Source organism: Capra hircus, chromosome 19 (assembly GCF_001704415.2).
Source record: "Capra hircus breed San Clemente chromosome 19, ASM170441v1, whole genome shotgun sequence".
Taxonomy (NCBI): Eukaryota; Metazoa; Chordata; class Mammalia; order Artiodactyla; family Bovidae; genus Capra; species Capra hircus.
Genome location: NC_030826.1, coordinates 35,957,732 through 35,979,311, shown reverse-complemented (window position 1 = coordinate 35,979,311; position 21,580 = coordinate 35,957,732). Strand labels below are relative to the sequence as shown.

At 54.0% G+C, this 21,580-nt stretch overlaps 1 protein-coding gene across 2 annotated transcripts; it reads left to right on the top strand.

Annotated features, from left to right (window-relative positions):
- Positions 4,393-21,345, top strand: XYLT2 (xylosyltransferase 2). Of its 2 annotated transcripts, none has more exons than XM_018064889.1 (11): positions 4,393-4,527; positions 11,210-11,699; positions 11,975-12,150; positions 12,445-12,647; positions 13,110-13,190; positions 13,392-13,608; positions 13,694-13,870; positions 14,171-14,433; positions 14,721-14,916; positions 15,510-15,843; positions 20,617-21,345. In XM_018064889.1, exons 1-11 carry the CDS (start codon positions 4,393-4,395, stop codon positions 20,622-20,624), a joined length of 2,280 nt encoding a protein of 759 aa, XP_017920378.1. In that variant the 3' UTR covers positions 20,625-21,345. The 2 variants fall into 2 exon arrangements, with proteins under 2 accessions (XP_017920378.1, XP_017920377.1); XM_018064888.1 differs by lacking the exon at positions 20,617-21,345 and adding an exon at positions 17,311-18,462.

Sequence of the window (21,580 nt, the reverse complement as noted above, 5' to 3'; positions counted from 1 at the left end):
TGATTATTTCAATAGATGTTCGAACCTAATACCTTGGCAGAGGCCCAAGAATCCAGAGCTGGGTTGTGTTGAGCTGGCCAAAGATGTCCCAAAGGTAGCATCTAGGGGTAAAACCAGGATCATGTCCGGCAGACAGACAGCCTAGCCAAGTGTCAGTCCAAAGAACTGGACAAAGATGTAGAAATTAGATAAAGGCAAGAAGACAGGACCCATGGAGATGCTTGGGAAGCGTAGCCCAGACACGTTACTGCAGGGACCTCCCTGTGGTCTGGTCCTGAGCCAAGTTTGAGCTCTAGCTGCTGGAGTTAAAAACATCCAGCATCCACATATCATAATATTTCTCCTAAAGCTAAGGTCTAAGGATAGTGCCATCATATGAGAAAAGACATATCACAGAAGCAGCCCAGTTTAAAACTAAAACTGCTTTCCTTTCCTGCTCTGATTTTCTGAGGAGTCATTTTGTACTTTCAAGACTTTCTACAAAAAAAGAAACAAAATGCACAGAGAAAGTTATAAGGGAACCTGACAGAAGAGGGGATGGTGGGAAGCAATGAACCTTGTATTTTTTATGGGCAAATCTAAATCGATCAAGGCATGTTATACCACAATAACCAATTTATCCTATTTTTTATTTTTCAATATTTTTGGCTGCATTACACATCTTGTGGAATCTTACTTCCCTGGGCCCCTGCAGTGCAAGTGTGGAATACTAACTACTGGACTGCCAAGGAATTACCAATAATCCATTAAAAAACAGTAAAATCTATACAGGTGCTGATAGAGTGAAAAGGAATAAGTGCGAAGTCAGGACTCGACACCTCTACTTCATACCACACACAAAAAAAATTTCAGATGGATTAAAGACTTAAATGTAAGATGTAAAATAAATATCGTAGGAGAAAATATATGAGACCGTATATCTTACCAAGAACCAGAGAGACCCAACCTGAAGAGAAAGTGAGAAGCTCTAAAAGAAGAGGGACATAACTGATTCCAAGAAAAGTTTTCTATTTTTAGATCTTAAAAAATCAAAATACAGTGATAAATTGAAGAAAACTTTCAATTTCAAAAGGATGAAAACCTCTTAAAATTGATAAGAAAAAAACAAACAGTGCAATAGCAATAGAGAGACTCATGAAGATTATGAAGAAGCAATTCTGGGAAAAGAAAATCCAGTCAAGAAACCAGCTGAGACACTCCTCAGCAGAAAATCACAAATAAACAACTAAGGCACTCACTTCTCACCTATCAAATTAGCAAAAATTCAAGTGATAATAATTGCTGTTGGAAGGGATGCCAGAAAACCATACTTTCATACAATGCTGTTGGAAAAGTGAATTGTCACAACTCTTTGGAAAAGCAATCTGGAAATAGCTATCAGCAATTAAAATTCCCTTTTCCCCAGTAATCCCATTCCTAGGAAACACTACGACTTCCCTGGTGGCTCAGACGGTGAAGCGTCTGCCTACAATGCAGGAGACCCAGGTTGGATCCCTGGGTTGGGAAGATCCTCTGGAAACACCACAACAGAAGTGAACACACTAGTGCACAGGGACTCGTGTGGAACCACGTAAGGGAATGGCTACCCACTCCAAGGAAAGGCTGTATCAACAGGTGGTTTTCTTGGGGCTTCCCTGGTGGCTCAGATGGTAAAGAATCTTCCTGCAATTCGGGAGACCGGGGTTTAACCCCTGGGTTGGGAAGATCCCCTGGAGAAGGAAATGCCAACCCACTCCAATATTCTTGCCTGGAGAATTCCAAAGACAGAGGAGCCTGTCAGGCTACAGGCCATGGGGTCCCAAAGAGTCTGACATGACTGAGGGACTTTGACTTTCGCTTTTCATATTTATTATAGACTTGCGTTAGTCACAAAAACTGGAAATCAAGTGAATGTTCATTCAAAAAAGGAGTGGCATATTATGCAGCCATTAAAAAAATGGGTTAGACCTGTCCCATCCATCCTGAGGAAATTTCTCCTATGTGTTTATGGTCAAGGGAGAAAAGCAAGATACAAAGTGTATGTAATACGATTCAACTTTTAAAATATAATGACACATCTCACCCCCAAATAAAAAACCCATGTGTGTGTGTACGTGTGTGTGTATGTGTGTGTGAACTGCTACAAAAGTGGAAGGAAGAAAGGAAAGAAGGAAGGTAGGAAGGAAACCAGACTGTTAACATAGTGGGGAAGGGGAAAGAAATACTTAAAAGTAAGTTTCTATATTTAAAAACTGTGTGTGCAATGTGATGCCATTCATGGAAAATTCTACACACGTAAAGAGATGGGAAAAGGATCATCACCAAAATATAATTGACGATTGTCTCAGGGAGTGGGATTGCAGGTGACTTTTATTTTTTTCCTTATTTTTTTTCTATGTTCTAAATGTTATATAATGAGTACATATCATTTGCACAATCAGTGGAAAATAGGACTTCCCTGGTGGTCTAATGGGTAAGAATGCACTTGCCACTGCGGAGGATGAGGGTTCAGTTCCTGGTCTGGGAAGATCCCGCATGCCAGGGGGCAGCTATGCCTGTGAGCCACAGCGACTGAGCCCAAGAACCCTAGTGCTCACGCTCAGCAACCAAGAATATCCCCCGCTCACCACAAGCAGAGAAAGACTGAGCACAGCAATGAAGACCCAGCATAGCCAAAAATAAAGAAATACATTTAAAACTCAGCGGCAAATAAAGTTATTTTAATTGTTGAGTGCATGGGGACTATGGACAGGTAAACAGTCCCTGGGAGACCTGATTGAATGAGCACACAGATCTATATTTAATTAACGTATCAATTGCTGGTATGCCAACTGAGGTTTTCCAAAATCTTGAAGGGTAGTTTCTTTTAAGTAGCCTGTCATCTGAAACATTGTTTACAACTCTCCCACTTAACTAATGGTGAGGAGTACAACAATTACAAATACCAAAGGGGCAGGAGATAATGAAAGAAGGTTTTACTTGCTGCAAGTGCCATCAAATAACTACATCTCCTGTATTCAGAATTTCCTCACCAAGCTTATCTCCTGGAAACTTCCAAACCCTTTTATCATTGCCTTCAAGCTTTTTTTTTTTTTTTAATCATCTCTTTTTCCAGACCTCTGTGTAGTGATTCTTAAAATCTTCATTATAAATCGTCAACCTTCGCTTTGCTCTTTTGATCATTTCTTTCTCAGGGAACTTGGCTTCACCACCTGGCACGGACCTGGTTATGCTGGGCATACCCTGCTTCTTATCCCCTTCCCTCTCTCAGTGGACCTGACACGTTTAGGGGAGCGCTGCAGGGGTTCAGGCCTTTTCTATGCCCTGCTTGAACACGCCAGGCTTTCCAAAAATGTTAGGATCAGCTGATGAAACAGGAAGTAGGGCTTCATTTGCTCTTTCTTTCACAGTATTCATTGAGCATTGCTGGGTGTCCATCGCCGAGCTAAGGATTCAAAAAAGAGGCCATGATTCCAGAGAAATTACAACCAGGTATGTGGGCAGTGTTGGACTGTCCTGTGCCGGGGAAGCACTTGGGAGGATGCCACGGAGGAGAAGGGGAAGTGAAGCAGAGGAGCGGCTGCTAGGGCCGAGCACGGGGGAACAGCACGTGCAAAGGTTAGTGGTTCTCCAGGTGTGCTCCCAGACTAGCAGCTCAGCATCATCTGGGAACTTGTTGAAAATTCTGAAACTCTGGGAGCGGGACCAGCAATCTATCTTATCTATTTTATCAAATCCTGCGGATGATTCTGACACACCCTAGAATTCAATAACCACGACTCAAGTAGAAGTCTGAGGATGCTGAGGATAAGAGGGAGAGGAGAGAGGAAACAAGGCTTCGTGAAGGGCCTCAGAGGCCAAAGGAGTCAGACTTTGCCCCGTAGGTGCGGCTTCCAAGGTTTTTAAGCAAGGGCTGTGGCACTTACACAATCGCTCCCAACTCGGCGGTTGTGGGCGCTCTAGCATTCTCTGCGTGCACGAGGGCCGAGAGGGAGCTGGTCTCGGCGAAGCTGAGTTCCTCCACCCCACCTTCACCCCACACCCCACACCCCACACCCCACACCAGGCGGCGAGTCAGAGAGGTGAGGCCACAGCCCTCTCTGCACTCTGGTTCCATGGGCTTGCCGTTCGGAAGGAGGTGAGAGCACGCAAGCGCTGGGGCACTGACGAAGACAGGCAAGGAATCACCGCGCGAGAGGCCGGCGGCCCGTGGGACAGCTAGCTCTGCGGGCCCAGGCTCCGCCCCTGGCCCGCGGGGCGCGGCGTTTCGGGCCTGCGGGCCACGCCCCCGGCCCCGCCCCGGCGCGCGCCAGGCCCGCCTCCCTCGGGAGAAGCCGGTTCTGCTCGCGCCCGTGCACGCGCCCGCGGCCGGGTTGCAGGGCTGCGCGCGCGCCCTGCGTCCGGGGCAGGAAGATGGTGGCGAGCGCGCGGGTGCAGAAGCTGGTGCGGCGCTACAAGCTGGCGATCGCCACGGCGCTGGCCATCCTGCTACTGCAGGGCCTAGTGGTGTGGAGCTTCAGCGTCCTGGAGGACGACGAGCCGGGCGAGGTGCTCCGACGGCCGGGCGGGCAGGCGGGCAGGCCGGGCGCGGGGACGCGCGGGGGCCTGGCGGGGAAACGGATGGCCCCCGCCGGGGAAGTGGGGCACGGGCCGCTTGCGTGTTGCGCACGGGCGGCCGCCTGGCTCGGGGCCTCGGACCCCTGGCGCCCGTTTCCCAGGCGGGCCGGGGGCCCGAGCGCGGGGGCGGTGCGTGACCCGGAGGACGGGCCGCGGGCTGGCAGGGGCCCCGGCCGGGAGGAGCGGGTCTTGGTGGGGTGGTCTCCAGCCCCGCGAGCAGTGAAGGTCAGGCGCAGGTGGCGGGGAGCCGGGCCAAGAGGCGCGGCTGGGCCCGAGCCGGCTTGGAGGTGGGGAGCCCCAGGCCAAACTTTCTGAAGTTGGGAGGGGGTGGGGGTGTGCGCGCCTTGGGCGGAGGAATGTGCCTAGGGACCCCGGGCAGTCGCGCCGACCCGCCCCTCAGAGGGGCACTGGCCAGTTAAGAAGTGGAGTCTGAGGGTGGAACTCAGTCTGGCAACTGAGAAGAGGGAGGGAGACCCCGAGGGAGAAAACTGGAGTGCCCCTGAGGCGTGGCTTCTTCAACCAGGGGTCTGAACCACCTGCATGGGTCTTCTGGACAGGATGGCAGGGGAATTGAGCTGGTGAATTGGCCTCAGGACATTAGGGAATTGGAGACTGGCCCTCTTTGACCGTAAGAGAATGGGGACAACAGCAGCTAGTTTAGCAGAGCCCCAGGCCGTGGAGCAGGGCCAGACCCTATCCTTCTTAGTCCCCAGGTCCTCCTTCTGAGAGTCTCTTGGCTGATGTGGTTTTCCCTGGAGGATTAGACATGTCTCTCCCAGTGTGATCAGGAGGGTCCACTGGGGTCTGAGACCATCCTGGAAGGTTGAAGAGGATAAGTCAAACCCTGACGCTAAGCTGTGGACCAGAGGACAGGGCTTCCCCGCCCCCACCCCGGGGTTTTGGTGGACTCTGAGTCAGACTCTCTGTTCTGCTTGCCCCATCCTCTTGGGCCTCTTCTCCTGGCAGGGTGAAGGCCAAGGGAGCCCGGATACCCATTTTTCCTTCCTGCATCTGGGCAGTATGGAAGGCCTAGTGTGGAAACTGGGAGAATCGCTGCTTTTGCCTTTTTTGGGGAGAACCAACAGACTAGGATGGTGAGGGGAGCTGGGACAGAGTCACATGAGATCGTAACTCCAAAAGGAGCTGAGGTTAGGGGTCAGGGGAGGCTGACTGTGACATCTGAAGGGAGTGAGCTTGTTCTCTGTGGTCCAGTAAGTAGCAGGAAGGTGAAGAGATGATTTTGGGGGCACATGAAACATTCTAACATGGAATGGGCTGACAAGGAGTTAAGGAGCCTTCTGACCCTGGAATATATGTGAGTAGGGGCTGGGGACCACTTTGGGGAGGGGCATGGCAAAGCACCCAGGGCTTCTCAGACCCTCTGCTACATGGCTATGTGAATCTTGGAAGGGCTGAGAGATTGTTCAGGCCTCAAGGTCTCTGCTGCCGTGCCTCCAGCCTGGGGTGGAGGACTGGTGCAGTGCTTGGGATCCTGCCTCCTCACCTCCTCCTCCAGCTTCCTAGCAGAACCGGATAGGGGAATCCCTGGACCAGAATGGAATAAAGATCCTTGATAACCTAAAGGTTGTGCAGTCCAAGCAGCCATTAGTGCTTGGAGCCCTTCAGCAGCCACCTCAGGGCAGCCAGGCAGCATAATAAGTATTTAGGAAGGTGGGTGCTGAGTTGGACCACCCCACCTCACCGTCCTATGTCCTATTCCAGCCCTGCTCCTGGTGAATAGTGTGACCACTGTCTAATTACCTAACTTCTTTCGCATGCGTCCTCGATGGTATCTGCCCCCCACACCAGGATGGGAGCAATATCACCTCTCTCATTGGTAATGCCTGCGAAGTATTTGCAGGAGTTGCTGGCACATGCTAAACCATCAGTAACTATCTTATTATTATTTCACTACTGCACAGTGGCAATAAGGACTCATTCATTCATTCATTCAACAAATATTAAGTCCTACTTCATACTAGGCACTGTGCTAATACTGGGGATACAGAAATAAATAAAATAGATGATGAGGCCACGGCCCTTGTGAGCAGACAGTCTGCAAGGAGAGACTGACAGTGAAAAGGAAACTCAATAGCAAGAGGGCTAATTTAGATAGGTGGTTGGGGACGGCTTCTGCAGGAAGTGGCCTGTGAGCTGAAAGTCAGCCTAGGGAAGCAGTAGGCAGAGTTCAGGCAGAATGCCCTGGGGAGAATGGGCTTAGCTGGCTCCTTTCAAGAAATGGGAAGGAGGGTGTGGTGGGATCCCTGGAAGAAGTTAGTCCAGGGCACATCCTGCAGCCCGCAGTGAGGGGCTGGGGTTTTATTCTAAGTGCAGTGGGAGAGCACTGAAACCAAAGGGGTCTAAGCAAGGATGAAATGAGACATGCACTTAAGATGCACACTCTGGCCTTGTGTGAGGGCTGGGTTGGAGACCAGAGATGACCATTAACATCCAAAGAGCCATTTTATGGTTTTCAAAGCTTTCACAAACATTGTCTCACCGCTTACTTTAAGCACGGTCTGAGAAGTCCAAAGGTGGTGGATCAGCATTGCTGTGTTCTCTGTCTCTGGGACTCAAAGAAGGATTCCAAGGAGAAGCTACAGAGCCAGGAAAGGACTTTGAATTCCTCCTCAGTGAGGAGAGGGGGCCTCGGAGGCCAGAATGCATCCAGGCAGACGTCAGAGGGCCAGTCCCCGTGCTCAGTAATTAGAGGGAACTCTGACTTTGGGGCAACTTTGGGCAGCTCCTGTGGGGGTGCAAGTATGAGGCCCTGCTGCTGCACATATAAACATCCTTGGGATGAGGCAATGGGAAGGGGCTGGCTGCCTACCAGGGCCTCCCCGCAGTTCCTCACTGCTGCCTTCTGGTCCCCCAGCCCCTCTGGAATTGTCCTTCTCAGGGTCAGCCAGCTCCTGCTGCAGTGCAGGACATCAACGTGCCCTCTCCTCCCACATCCTTCCCCCACCACAGCGAGCCTGGCCCTGTGCCCCAAGCCCTGCCCTCCTGACCAGCTTCCTCACTCACGGATACTGGCTTCCATCTTGAGAACCCACAGCTCCTTTGCCATCTCCACCCACCTCAGCCTGAGAATGTCTTTCCCTGCCCAGTGTGTGTCCAGGTCCGACATCACCAGTTCACATACACTCAGTTCAGTGGGACTGCAGCCACCTTTCCTAGGGGCTTCCCAGTGCAGGGTGCCCTCCCCAACATGGGTACAGAATAGAGCCTGTTGCCTCCTCCCCACTCTGCCCTCCCTCTTGCAGGTGTCTCTTCTCAGATGGAGACAGACATCCCCAGTTCTCACTGGGCACCTCCCAAGAGACCAGAGGGCTGGCTGGGTGCCTGGCACAGAAGGCTGGGGTGCCAGGGTATAGGGCTGGGGCTCTGGCCCTAAGGCATCTGCCATGCTCTGACAGAGGAGGAGACGGTGGTCCTAGGGAGGGGAAGGACAGGGAAAACTCGACCCAGTGGTCCAAAGTATCTGAAGGCCTTGGCTTCTCTCCTGATTTCACATTTAACTGTCTCCTAGTCCCCTTTCATTAATATTAGTAAGGATGACAGCCTTTACTGAATGCCGAGCCTGTGCCAAGAGCTTTTCATTCATTCATTCAACAAATATTTACTGAGGGAATTCCTTGGTGGTCCAGTGGTTAGGACTCTGCACTTCCACTGCCAAGGGCATGGGTTCAATCCCTGGTCTGAGAACTAGGATCCTGCAAGCTGTGTGGCATGGCCAAAAGTTATATATATATACATATATATATATATATATATATGTATATATATATATATATATATATATATATATATATAGAGAGAGAGAGAGTCTTCCATTGCCAGACATTCTTCTGGGCTCTAGGAATACATCAGTGAACAAAAACAACAAAAAGCTCTATCTTCATGGATATTGCATTCTTGTAAGGAGAGAGACATAGAGTAGCACAATATAAATACATTTATACAGGGACTTCTCTGGTGGTCCAGTGGCTAAGACTTCCAATGCAGGGGGCCCAGGGTTTGGGAACTAGATCCCATGTGCTGCAACTAAGAATTTTGTGCCGCAACTAAAGATCCCGCATGCCACAACTAAGACTCGGTGCAGCCAAATAAATAAATATTTTTTAAAATACATTTATACATATTACATTATCTATATTATACCCTGTATATACATTATATATATAATGTGTATATACATTATATAAACATTACACATATACATAAGTGCTGTGGGAGAAACAGTGGAAGATGAGGGGAGCTGGAGTTTGGCCTTGGCGGCCACAGTGGCCAAGGTGGCCTACTTGAGAAGATGCCACCTGAGCAAGGAACTGGAGGCAGGGGGTGTTGGGACATCAACGGGAGAACATTCTAGGTACAGGGGACAGTGAATGCCAGGTGGGAGGGAGGGGCACTGAGAAAGCCATTACTTTAAGACTGGAGGAGTGTACACATGAGAGGTTAGTAGGAGATAAGGTCAGAGAAGGGAGGGGGTCTGCCAGACACAGCTCACATTGCCTTTGTGGGTTCATGTAAGGGCTTTGGGCTTTGTCCTCAGAGCAGAGGGTGGCTTTAAGCAGAGGAGTAGGGAGATGGGACTCATTTTAAAGGGAACACTGGCTGCTGAGAATGGACCATAGGAAACCAGAGTAAGAGGGCTTCCAGGCAGGGGAGGTAATGACGCAAGCAGTGAGAAGTGACCAAATTCTGGATGTACTTTGAAGGGAGCCCCAACATGTGTACTGATGATGGAGTATGAGGGAAACGAGGGTCCAAGTGATGCCCCAGTGTTTTTGGCCTGAGCAACTTGAAGGGTGGACTGGCCCTTAACTGAACCAGCTAACTGGTCATTAACTGAAGAAGGAGCCGACTGAGGGGAGATCAGGAGCTCACTTTTGGATTTGTGGCTTGAGAGGTCTATCAGACTCCCAAGAGAGGCATCAAGGAGGCTGGCAGTTAGACAACTGAAAGTTCAAGGGAGCCCCTCTAGGCCGCAGAGGGAAATTTGGGACTGAGTGAGGTCACCTGGAAAGCCCAGACAAGGAAAGGCCCCACAGTGGCCTTGGGAGATAAGGCAGGATCAGCCAAGAAGACTGATAAGGAGTGGCCACAGAGGCCACACCAGGGGGACACCAGCGGGCATCCTGGGGAGGCTGCTTCAGAGGCTGTGGTCCAGTGAGTCCTGCTGCTGGAAGGCCAGGCCAGAAGAGGACTCACACAGCAAGTGGTGAGAGAGAAGGGGGACAGCTCTTTCTAGTTGCAGTATTCAGGCTCCATCTCTTGGACACTCTTCCCTCCTGTATTTGATAGTTGAGGGAACCTGCTCAGAGAGGGTAGGTGGCTGTGGGGAGTGACAGAGCTGAGTGCAAAGCCCTGGTGACTCCAGAGCAGTCACACGGAGCCCCTCACTCCTCCGCCCAGTCTGTGCCTCATCCAGCAGACACCAGCCAGACACCCTACATGCCAGCCACTCCACTGGGCACTGGGGAGACGGAGCTGACACAACAGCCTCTTCCCAAGGAGTTGGTCAGCTAGAAGAACGTTCCACCCTAGGCAGATGGGACGGCCTCACCCATGGAGACTCCGCTAGATCTTGAAAGATGGATGGAATTTGGTCAGGCAGGGAAAGCTGGAACAAGTGTGGCTATGCACACTTTCAAGTGTGGCCAAGTCATTAGGGAGGTTCCTAGGTTTGAGAAGAGGCTGCAGGAGCCAGGAAGTGGGGTGGAGGCTTTCCCTTATCTCCGTTTTCCCTTCGAGAGCCACCCTGCCACAAGGAGCGATGAGTCGCCAGACTAGCTGCAGGCGCCTTCGCGCCCTGCCTCAGCCTTCCAGCCACGGCCAGACACCTCCTCGGCCACTCCCAGCAGTAGGACCAGGGCTTCCGTCTCTAGGCCGTCTTTGCCCTGGAGCTTCCCGCTAGCTGGTCGAGGCCCCCTCCAAGCCAAGCTGTTGTCTGAAGCTCTTCCTTCCCCCTCTGCCCAGATGTCAGGCCAGCTTGGCCATCTGAAGGCTTTCCCTGCAGCTGCCTGCTCCTGCTACCTCGTCATCCAGAGTGTGACCCCCCAGGGAGTCCCCTGCACTCTGACTGTTAGTCTCTGCTTCCCAGAGAACCCAACCAGCAATGAGGTCTCAGATTTCACCTCTATCCTCTCCACCAGGCAAGACCCCTTTGCTCTGTTGCAGCTTCAGCACTCCCATGTGGAAATACTGTAGATGGCAGAATGCTTTTTCCTTCTGAAGAGCATCATCTTATCCCAGTGAAGCCCGGTGGGAGTGCTGGATGGACACTCTTGTCTGTAGGGTCTCTGCATCTCTCTCTTATTCATCTTCCTATTTGTGGAAAGAGAAAGTGGTATCTGAATCCAAAGGAGGCTCAGTGCCCTGTGATCTGTGTGATGGAGGGGATGTGGATGCGATGGTGCCTTGGGGGAGGGTGACATTTCCTCCGCTGGCTGGTCAAAGAGACCTCCCAGCAGAAGTGCAGGGTGCTCAGGCGAACAGTACTTTTCTAGATAAAGGGTGGCAGGGGCTTCTAGGCCTGAGCCAGCAAGAAGCTCAAGGAGCAGGAGGAGACTGACTGTCCTAGTGACTTGTGTTTACTTATCTTTTACAGAAAGGAAGGCAGAAGAAGCCACGGCCGCTCGACCCTAGTGAAGGCTCCAAGGACACAGACAGTTCAGCTGGGCGGCGGGGCAGCGCAGGCAGAAGGCATGGGCGCTGGCGGGGCCGTGCCGAGAGCCCTGGTGTGCCCGTGGCCAAGGTGGTACGGGCAGTAACTAGCCGGCACAGAACCGGCCGGCGGATCCCCCCCAGCCCACCCCCAGAGGCCCCAGGCCGCCAGAACCTGAGCGGGGCAGCAGCTGAGGAAGCGCTGGTTGGGGCGGCTGGCTTCCCACATGGAGACACAGGGAGTGTGGAGGGCGCCCCCCAGCCCACAGACAACAGCTTCACGCCCAAATGTGAGATCGTTGGCAAGGATGCTCTATCCGCACTGGCCCGGGCCAGTTCCAAGCAGTGCCAGCAGGAGATCGCCAACGTGGTGTGCCTGCACCAGGCCGGGAGCCTCATGCCCAAGGCTGTGCCCCGGCACTGCAAGCGGGCTGGTAAGAGACAAGCATAGGCAGAGAGGTGGTGGCCCAGGAGGGAGGGCAGGGATCCTGCCCCTGTTTCTCAGGGGTGAAAGCCCGGAAGGGCACACCTCACTGCCCAAGTTGGTGATGAGGGCACTAAGTGGCAGAGGTGGGCCTGGGGCCCGGGAGCATCAGGCTGTACGTCTGGGGTTCTTCCTTTGGATGGCAGGCAGCTCCCTTTGCCCATCTTGCCTCCACCCTGTGACCTGGGGCGGGACCTTACTGATGCCCCTGTTCTCTACTCTTAGGAAAGATGAGCCCTGGCATCCCGTGGGATGAGGTCCGGGCCCAGCAGCCCATGGATGGCCCCCCAGTACGAATTGCCTACATGCTGGTGGTTCATGGCCGTGCCGTCCGCCAGCTGAAGCGTCTCCTGAAGGCTGTGTACCACAAGCAGCACTTCTTCTATGTCCATGTGGACGAGGTACCTGCTATGGCCAGGGAGACAGGGCGTCTGAGTGGGGAGGGCAGAGACCAGATCGTCATGGACAGACAGTATCTCTGACTTGCTCAGGGGCCCAGAGGTAGGAGAGCCAGGCATGGGGGAGCAGCCAGCACCAGGTGACGGGCTGCTTCAGAGCTGGAGCCCTAGCCCGTGCTCTGTCCGTTTCATGTCGCTTGCACTCCGCCCTGGGGTGGGGCCGGGTGGGGAGGTTGTAATGCTGGGGGTTCATCTTCCACTGCTGAGTTTCCACCACCACCACCCCACCTCCCACAGCGCTCCAACTACCTGCACCGAGAGGTAGTGGAGCTGGCCCGGCAGTATGAAAACGTGCGGGTAACGCCCTGGCGCATGGTCACCATCTGGGGCGGGGCCAGCCTGCTGAGGATGTATCTGCGGAGCATGCAGGACCTGCTGGAGGTGCCCGGCTGGGCCTGGGACTTCTTCATCAACCTCAGTGCCACTGACTACCCGACAAGGTGTGGGGTGCTGCTCTGAGCCCTGCAGATGGGAGGTGGGCCTCCTCTAGGATTTGGGGTTCCAGGGTCCTGACGGACTTCTTCCCTCCCCAAAGCCTCATTCTGGGATCTGCACACCTCAAACATGATTCCTTGGCCCCAGCAATGTTTTAGAGGAATTGTTGAAAGATGATATGCGGGTTGTAAGGGATAACAGATGGGGAGGAGAAGAAGCCAGAAGTCTGAACCAGGATCTTGGGTCAGACAGGAAGGGGTGGAAGAAGGATGGGGTGGTCTTTCTCAGGGACCTCAGACACTCACCACTCCAGAGCATCAACCTGGAGTAGGTCAGTTGGCCAGAATGGCTCTCAGTAAGAAAAGGGGCCAAGGAATGAAGATAAAGAGTGCTGGAGGGATCTGTCTGCTCTGGGCTGGTGACTGAGCACTCTCACACACGCTACGCACATGCCATTTTCTCTCCAGGACCAATGAGGAGTTGGTGGCTTTCCTGTCCAAGAACCGGGACAAGAATTTCCTCAAGTCTCATGGCCGGGACAACTCCAGGTAAGGGGATGGTGGAGGATGCTCTGGTCCTGAGGTCTCGCCACAAGCCCTATACACAGGGGGCTTGGTGGCCTCAGCCCTGGCTTGCAAAACCTCCAAACCAATCACAGATTGAGGAGTGCAGTGCTGATTCCTGGAAAGATGAGAGCCTGGATTCCACCCTGCAAGATCCTCAGCCACAGGCCCGTGTGCCTCCCACAGGTTCATCAAGAAACAGGGCCTGGACCGGCTCTTCCATGAGTGCGATTCGCACATGTGGCGTCTGGGCGAGCGGCAGATCCCAGCAGGCATTGTGGTGGACGGCGGCTCGGACTGGTTCGTGCTAACTCGCAGCTTTGTGGAGTATGTGGTGTACACAGACGACCCGCTTGTGGCCCAGCTACGTCAGTTCTACACATACACGCTGCTGCCAGCCGAGGTGGGTGACTGGGCCCGCCCCCAGGCGGGGGAGGGCAAGCGGTGGGTCCGGTGGCTCACCCTCCACCCTGCCCTGCCACCCGCAGTCCTTCTTTCACACGGTGCTGGAGAACAGCCCAGCCTGCGAGAGCCTCGTGGACAACAACCTGCGGGTCACCAACTGGAACCGCAAGCTGGGCTGCAAGTGCCAGTACAAGCACATCGTGGACTGGTGCGGCTGCTCGCCCAACGACTTCAAGCCGCAGGACTTCCTACGGCTGCAGGTGCTTCCCCGGGACCCCCAGTCTCTGGCCCTTGATAGAGCCTCACTATCCAGAGCCTTCATAGCGCCTCACCCCAGCTTTTTGCTGGGTGCTTTCTAGGGTCAGAAACAATCCTGGGTGGTCCAACCAGATAATCTGGGGGACCCTCACCGGGAGCAGCCCCTGGGGGCAGGGGCTAAACTAGCAGCAGGAAAAACCCTCGGCAGCTGATCTCTAGGCAGTGCTGGGAAAAGGCGCCTCCCCTGCTGTGCTCTCTGGGACCTCCAGACCCCTTCACCCTCCTTGCCTCTCCCACTCCAGCAAGTCTCCAGACCCACCTTCTTCGCCCGCAAGTTTGAGTCCACTGTGAACCAGGAGGTACTGGAAATCCTGGACTTCCACCTATATGGCAGCTACCCCCCCGGCACCCCAGCCCTCAAGGCCTACTGGGAGAATACCTATGACGTGGCTGACGGCCCCAGTGGGCTCAGCGATGTCATGCTCACTGCTTACACCGCTTTTGCCCGCCTCAGCCTGCGCCACATCACCACTGCTGCGTCCCCCCTGGCCAACCCACTCTGCAGGTGAGACCTCCTTTTGACATTTTGCAGACTCTCAGGATGTAATGCCCTATAAGGAGGACAATCAGAAAGAGACAGCCCCTCTCCCAGGGAGCCCCCAGCCTGAGGCAGAGAAAAAATGCAAATAAAACGAAGATGGCAAAAGCCAGGCACATAGGATCTGTGGGTGTGAGATCTGGGCAAAGAAAGCACCTGGGGATGGGACTCCCCTAGAGCCCCCTTCCTGGGACTCCAGGCCAAGTCGGGTGTGCTGATGGCATCTCCCTTTCTCCCTGCTGGAACCTTCTTAGGTTTGAGCCCAGGGGCTTGCCGTCCAGCGTGCACCTGTATTTCTATGACGACCATTTCCAGGGCTACTTGGTGACGCAGGCGGTGCAGTCCTCAGCCCAGGGGCCGGCAGAGACGCTTGAGATGTGGCTGATGCCCCAGGGGTCGCTGAAGCTGTTGGGGCACAGTGACCAGGCCAGCCGGCTCCAGAGTTTGGAGGTGGGACAGGTCCTCCCCTTGCCTTCTCCTGTTCCCCAGCAAGACTCAGGGTAGTGGGGAGAGAGGGACAGACACTAAGGGAGGGCTGAGGATTGGGTTGCCTTTCAGGACTGGATTCCTGGGTCTTCTTTCCCAGTGATGGCAGCCTTGGGATGCACAGAGGACATGCAGTCAGCGGGGAGGGGACCGTGGTTCCACCACAACGCAAGCCTGTATTCTACACTCAGGGATTTTCTTCTGTAAGGAGTTGGACATTCCAGTCGGGCTGGAAGATTAGGCTTTTGAGTGTCTCCTTGGTCTCTTCTTGGAGGCCTTTGCTCCATGTGGGGACGGTCTCTGGGCAGGACTTCGAATCTCATTTCTGCCTTATGCCCCCAACACTTCAGAGCAGGTCAGAACAGGAGCCTGGAATGAATCTCAGAGCTTGTAGAGATGTTAACAATCCCAGTCTGAGCCCATAATTTTGCAGAGGGGGAGACTGAGGACCAGAAAGAGACAGTGACTGGCCTGATGTCCCACAGGAGTTAGAGGGGGCAGCAGGTAGAGAGGAGGACTTTCCTTCGGCGCCTCCCCAGCTGCCTCCTTCCCTACAGGTCGGCACCGAGTGGGACCCCAAAGAGCGTCTCTTCCGGAACTTTGGGGGGTTGCTGGGGCCGCTGGACGAGCCTGTGGCCATGCAGCGCTGGGCCCGGGGCCCCAACCTCACAGTCACCGTGGTGTGGATCGACCCCACCTACGTGGTGGCCACATCTTATGACATCGTGGTAGACGCGGAGACGGAGGTCACGCAGTACAAACCCCCACTGAGCCGGCCCCTGCGGCCAGGGGCCTGGACTGTTCGACTGCTTCAGTTCTGGGAACCTCTGGGTGAGACCCGCTTCCTCGTGCTGCCCTTGACCTTCAACCGCAAACTACCTCTCAGGAAAGGTAAGTATCTAGTTCTCAAATGATACCCAAGAGTCAGGCAGGATATGCAGACAGGTGATCCCAAGAAGCTAACCATCAGAGTAGGGGAAGGTAGCAGATTGTGGCTTTGACCATCCCAGAGCCCTGCACTCTGGCATCACGCTTCCCAGGCAGGCAGACCTGGCTTTAGAACACAGCTCTGACACTTTAATTGGGCTTTTATTCTTGGCAAATTACTTGGCCTTCCTGAGCCTCAGTCTTATTACATGTAAAGTAAGAGAAATACAATTGTTAGAGACCTCCTGGGTACGTGGAACATAGATCCACTCAGATTGCTCCAGGGGAAAGGGGGAAATTATTGGAAAAATGTGGGCCTCTCCCCGACAGAACTCAGGAAATGACTCAGGTCCCACTGGGACTCAGACGTGCTTTCTGTCTCTGGGGCCACCCTGTCCCTCATCCTGCTCTCTGTATCAGCCTCAGGCTTCTCAATACATGGCCTCTCAGTGCAATGGAGACTGACCAGGGCCCCTCAATCCACAAGTTCCACATTCTTAGGACAGCAGATCTGATGTTGGTCATCTTTCCAGTCCATCGGTAGCCAGGTGGTCACATAGCTGAGGCTAGGAGACAGACTCTAAACTAGGCGTAGGCTGTAGGTTCCTGCAGGGGGCCCAGTACAAGTGACTGCCTTCTGGGGGCTATTGTGGTGAATATCTGGGTAAAAGTGGCTGGTACACAGTAGGTGTTCAGTAAGTAGGTAGATGTTTTCTTCCTCCCGCCATGTCCCGTCACTGAGAAGCTGGGTCAGAGCAGAGGTAACCCAGAGAGGACCGGGTCCGGGGTGGGGCAGTGGCCATGGCAGATCAGAACAGGCAGCCCTGCTCTCCCAGGACTCACACACAGTCTGATGGAGGAGACGAAGGGTGGGGTGGTGGAGGCAAGCCTGACAGCAAGTGCTGTTGGAGCTGAGCCTTGGAGGAGCTGATTTTTATTGACAGTGAAGGATGTCCTAAACTGAGGGAACAGTTAGCAGGTGTCTGGTGCATGAGTAGAACGGAGGGTGGAGGGGAGTCGGATGCCAAAGGAGGTGGGAAGGACAGCCGGCCGAGTAAGCAGGGCCCGCAGCCTGAAGGCCTGCGTCCTAGGCTTCTGAGGGCTCTGGAGGCCACTGGAGGGGGTTGGAAAGGGGCATGGGCGGCACACACCAGACCATGATCAGAAAGTAACCCTACTTCCTAAAGTACCTTGAACCCACTGTTTTATTTAATCCTCAAGTTAGGAATTAAGGGATTACTGTCTTGATTTTATAAAACTAAGTTTTACAAGCACGGAAAGTTCTGTGGATTAGCCTAGTCACTCAGCAAGATGTGGCTCAGTGGTAGAGTTGGGACAGGAATGACTGGGGTGCCCAGACCTGATTCCCAGGGTCTGGCCTTCGTGAGATCGTTTGGGTGGGGCATGCTTACTCCTGCTCTGCACCCCCAGATGATGCCAGCTGGCTGCACGCTGGGCCACCCCACAACGAGTATATGGAACAGAGTTTCCAGGGCCTGAGTGGCATCCTGAACCTGCCTCAGCCAGAGCCCGCGGAGGAGGCTGCCCGACTACATGCAGAACTCACGGGCCCGGCGCTGGAGGCCTGGACAGATGGGGAACTAAGCAGCTTCTGGTCTGTGGCCGGAGTGTGTGCCCTGGGCCCCTCCGCCTGTCCCTCCCTGGAGCTCTGCAGACTGACCAGCTGGAGCTCTCTGTCCCCGGACCCGAAATCGGAGCTGGGGCCTGTCAAAGCAGATGGGCGACTCAGGTAGCAGGGTGCCAGCCAGCGCCTACGGAAGACCCGGGAAATTGCACCTTACAGATGACGGAGGGCTGTCTCCCTCACAGGCAAGAACCAGAGGCCCAGGCTGTACACCCATGTCAGCCATCAAGAACCCACAGATGGCAGGGAAGGTGGGCATAGTATTTACCACTGAAATGGCTCTGCTGGGGACCAGATGTTAGCAGGAACATGGGGAGAAGGGCTCCAGCTTCCTCACCTTCTCCTCTAATTTTTTTCTTTTTTAAGAAAAATGGGTGGTGGGGAATGAACTGGAAACAAAAGATGTGCAATAGGGCCCAGAGCAGCCCCAGGAAGTGGGCCAAGGCTCTGGGGAGCAGGGGCCAGACAAGCCCATCTGCTGCTGCTCTGGAGGAGGCTGGGCTTGCCTCACTCTCTAGGGCCTCACCGCCCAGCTTTGGCCTGTGGTGCTCACGGCTGAGGCTCTGCGGGGCTGCAAGTGCTGCGGCAGGCTCTGATCAGAGAAGCACTGCAGAGCTGGGCTCTAATGGGTCAGCCTCTCCTCTTGTAGCCAGGGGACCATAAAAGAGGGGGCGGGGCTGGCCCTAGGGCTTTCCAGCACACCCTGCCCCTTGACGGGAAAGACAGGGCACCAGGCCTGCTGAGACCACTGCAGTCTCCCAGGTACCCAGAACTGCAAGCAGGGCCTGGGCTTCTGCCCTGGAGTGGTGAGCCCGCAGGAGCGACATGGGAAGAAGACTCCTCCAGGGCTCTCAGGAGAACCTGGAGCAGCATTGTGCCTGAAGCGCAGTGTGAAGCCTGAAATATGCAACAGAAGAAATATATCTCTCTCTCTCTCAGCGGAGCCTCTGTGTTTTTCCTCCTGGGTGTCAGAGAGCCAGCACTGCTGGGCTGTCTTCTAAAAGTTTTGGCTGGTACTTTGGCAGAAGGTGGATGGTCTTAATTGCCCCAGAGTGAGAACAGTTTAAAGTCCACCCAAGAGCCAGAAGGGACACAAGAACCCATAATCCAGATCCCTCTTTTATGAGGGGTAAACAGGCCCAGAGAGGCTCAGAGACTTCCTCATTGCCACCCAGTGGGCCACCAGGTGAGCCAGTTCAGTTCTTCAGGGTCCTGACCCAGCACTTCCTCCCTTGCTGCCAGGCCAAGGCAGAGGCTGACTTCTCCATCTTGGCGTCACCAGGGCCCATCCCAGAAGCCTTTGCTCTGTTTCCTGCCCATATGCATGGGCAACCTCAAGAACAGAGGCAGCCAGTTCCAGCCAGGACCCGGTGGCTACCACTGCCCCCTTCAGAAGCAGGAGCAGCAGTTGCATGGGTTCCTAGCCGCTGCCTTAGGACCTAGGAGGGCCATATTGGAAAGGCTGGTCCAGCCTCCCTCCGTTTCTCAAGCCCTTTCTCCCTTCCTACTTTCCTGCCATTGTCAGCCATGGCTCAGTATCAGTCCTTCACAGCTTACTTAAGGTGGGAAGAAGGGTGAAGTCTTCTCAGAACCTTTAAAATCACCCTATCCAGTCATGCTGGCCCAGTCAGCTCAGCTTGGGAAACAAAGGGCTCAGTTTGAACCCAGGCTGCCATATGTCAAGTTTTCAAAGCTGCCAGGAGAGGGCACCACTGTCCACCAATGGCAGTGGTGGGATTTTCCGTCTGTTCAGCCACTGCACTGACCTTGCGTGGAGTATGTCATTTAATCCTCACAACTCTTTGAGGCAGGCAATGTTTAGCAGGCCAGGAAAGTGAAATGAACCCAAAGTCAAAGCTATCAGGTGGTGGCTGCAGGCTTCAGAAGCAGGCAGGAGGACTCCACGGCACTCTGTCAGTACACTTCTCTTACGCTGCTAAGGCAGGTAAAGAGGAAGAAGCTAAGAGCAGGAAGTGCAAGGAAATAGTGTTTGGGTTCAACGGCTGAGATGATTGCTTTTTTCTGGCTCCTAGTGAACATCTGAAGCTCTGATTTGGTTCTCTAAAAGGTTTGGTTATACATCAACCTTTAGCTCTATTAAAAACCGTGTAATAACTAGGTGTAGAGTATCATGGACAAGCAGCATTAGACTCTGCTAAAGGTGCACAGGCCAGGCTGTGGCTATGCTGTCGTTGGACTGGCACAACTGTTTAAAGAATCTTATTTTTTGGAACTTAGGTGGGACGTGTCCTGTTTCAGCCCCTGCCACTCCTGTCCAATTACACCAAGTCCAGGTTACTCCGTCACCTGCTGTGAACATTTTGAGCTTAGCTCAGTGGATAGCGATCCAAACTGAGGGTTCTGAGTTAGCCAGTCTGAGGCGGCAGCTCAACACTGGTATGGGTTCAGAGCTCCCCCTGGCAATTCTAATTTGCAGGCTGGCAGAACCAGAAGTCCCCCCACCTCCGCTGATCTGGCTGGTTTGTCTTGGTCCCTTGAGTTAGAAGCAATGTGGGACCGGGAGTAGGCTTCACGACTCCGGACAGGTTCAGAGGGCCTCCCCAGTCCTCTCCCCTGTCCAGGTCACTGAGGCAAGTTTGAGTGCAGCTTCTCTGACTAAACTCCTGGCTGACTGTTCTCCACCCTCATCCTTCTGTAGGGATAGCTCAGCCCCAAGGCTTGAGCTTTTTGAGGCTTTGAAATATTCCCCTGGTTGGACCCCTGGGGTCTAAATTAGGGCAACAGCCAGGTGGAAGTGTGGTGGGGGAAGGTGGCAGGGCCCCCAGAGCTGCACAAGAATCCCTTTGGAGGGAGGGAAAGAAACTGGGAAGTCTTTCCTGTTTTGTGCCTGGTTTCCAGGACAACCATGGACACTTCTATTCCATTAGAGATGGAAGCAAAGACCAGAGGACAGCCAATTGGCATCTGTCGCCCTGTTAGCTGGGCCATTGGGAAGCAGGGGGCGGGGCAGAGTAGGGCTGGGAGGTGATCCCAACTGAGAGGTGCATAGATCTGGGTGAGTGGAGCTGCCTTGGCTGTCTTCTGAGGTTAGCAGAAGCCTAGCCTGTTCCTGCCAACCCCTTCTTCTGCAGGTTTTTGAGGGACCCTCCTGGATGCCAGGGCTGCAGAGCAGAGTTTCATCTATGGGACCCTAGGTCCTGGCATGGTACAGATCAGGGGCAGAAGCTGAGAACCTAGAAGGCTGCTCACAGACACGCTGGCTTTGAATGAAGCTGCTCCCCTGGATCAAGGTTCCTGGGTTGGGGGTTGGCCCTGTGGGGATGGTGGGTTGTCAGGGTACAGGGGAAGCCTGTCTTGTGGCTGTCCTTCAGATTGTTTAAGAAAGTGCCCTTTCTTGGCATGCCTCTGCCAAGCTGCTCCCTGTGCAGAGGTTACCATGGCGAACAGTCTCCTAGCCTTAGTTGTGGCCACTGGTGAGTACCTCTTGCTGTCCCAAGTCACAGAGTTGGAGCAGATGCACCCTTGGCCCCTCAGCAGAGGCCAGAAGTCCAGCCTCTTCATCTGTAGGGTCACCAAGAGCAAGCCACTTGGGAAGAATGCTGTGTACAGTTGGTATATGAACCCTGAGGTCCCTTCCCTGCTGAGTTCTAGAGGCTGGGTGCCAGGAGTCTAACTTCAGACGCTTGAGCCCTCCCTCCCCTGACTGAATTTCTAAGGGTGCCTGCCCCTGCCACAAGCTCTTTCTCCTCCCTGAGTCTGTCCTCTGTAAACGCCCTTACACACGTTACTCCTTTCCTGTGCTGAAGGAAGACAGGATATAGCTGCTCTGTCCTCACAAATCTCTGCCATAGGAAATGGACGCAGCGGCAGAAAGGCAGCTGCCTGCCCCCCCTCCCCACCCCCCCACCCCCCCCCCCCCCCGTTTCCCATGCACAGGAACCTGATCCTGGTCCCAGCAGGTCATTCCTACCCAACTTCTGGAGTAGAATTACAGTCTGGGGAGGTGAGATGGGTTCGTGCAGGCCAGCCCAAGGCTGAACCCGATGTCTGGTGGCTCTGCAGGAGAAGTCCCATGCTGGTGTTTATCATGACCAT

What these genes read in the sequence shown, in the direction of transcription:
- XYLT2 (XM_018064888.1), top strand. Translation starts at nt 4,393, where the DNA reads ATGGTGGCGAGCGCGCGGGTGCAGAAGCTGGTGCGGCGCTACAAGCTG. An exon ending in CTGGCCAACCCACTCTGCAG is followed by an intron (nt 14,434 to 14,720) that starts GTGAGACCTCCT and finishes GAACCTTCTTAG; the next exon opens with GTTTGAGCCCAGGGGCTTGC. An exon ending in CAAACTACCTCTCAGGAAAG is followed by an intron (nt 15,844 to 17,310) that starts GTAAGTATCTAG and finishes CTGCACCCCCAG; the next exon opens with ATGATGCCAGCTGGCTGCAC.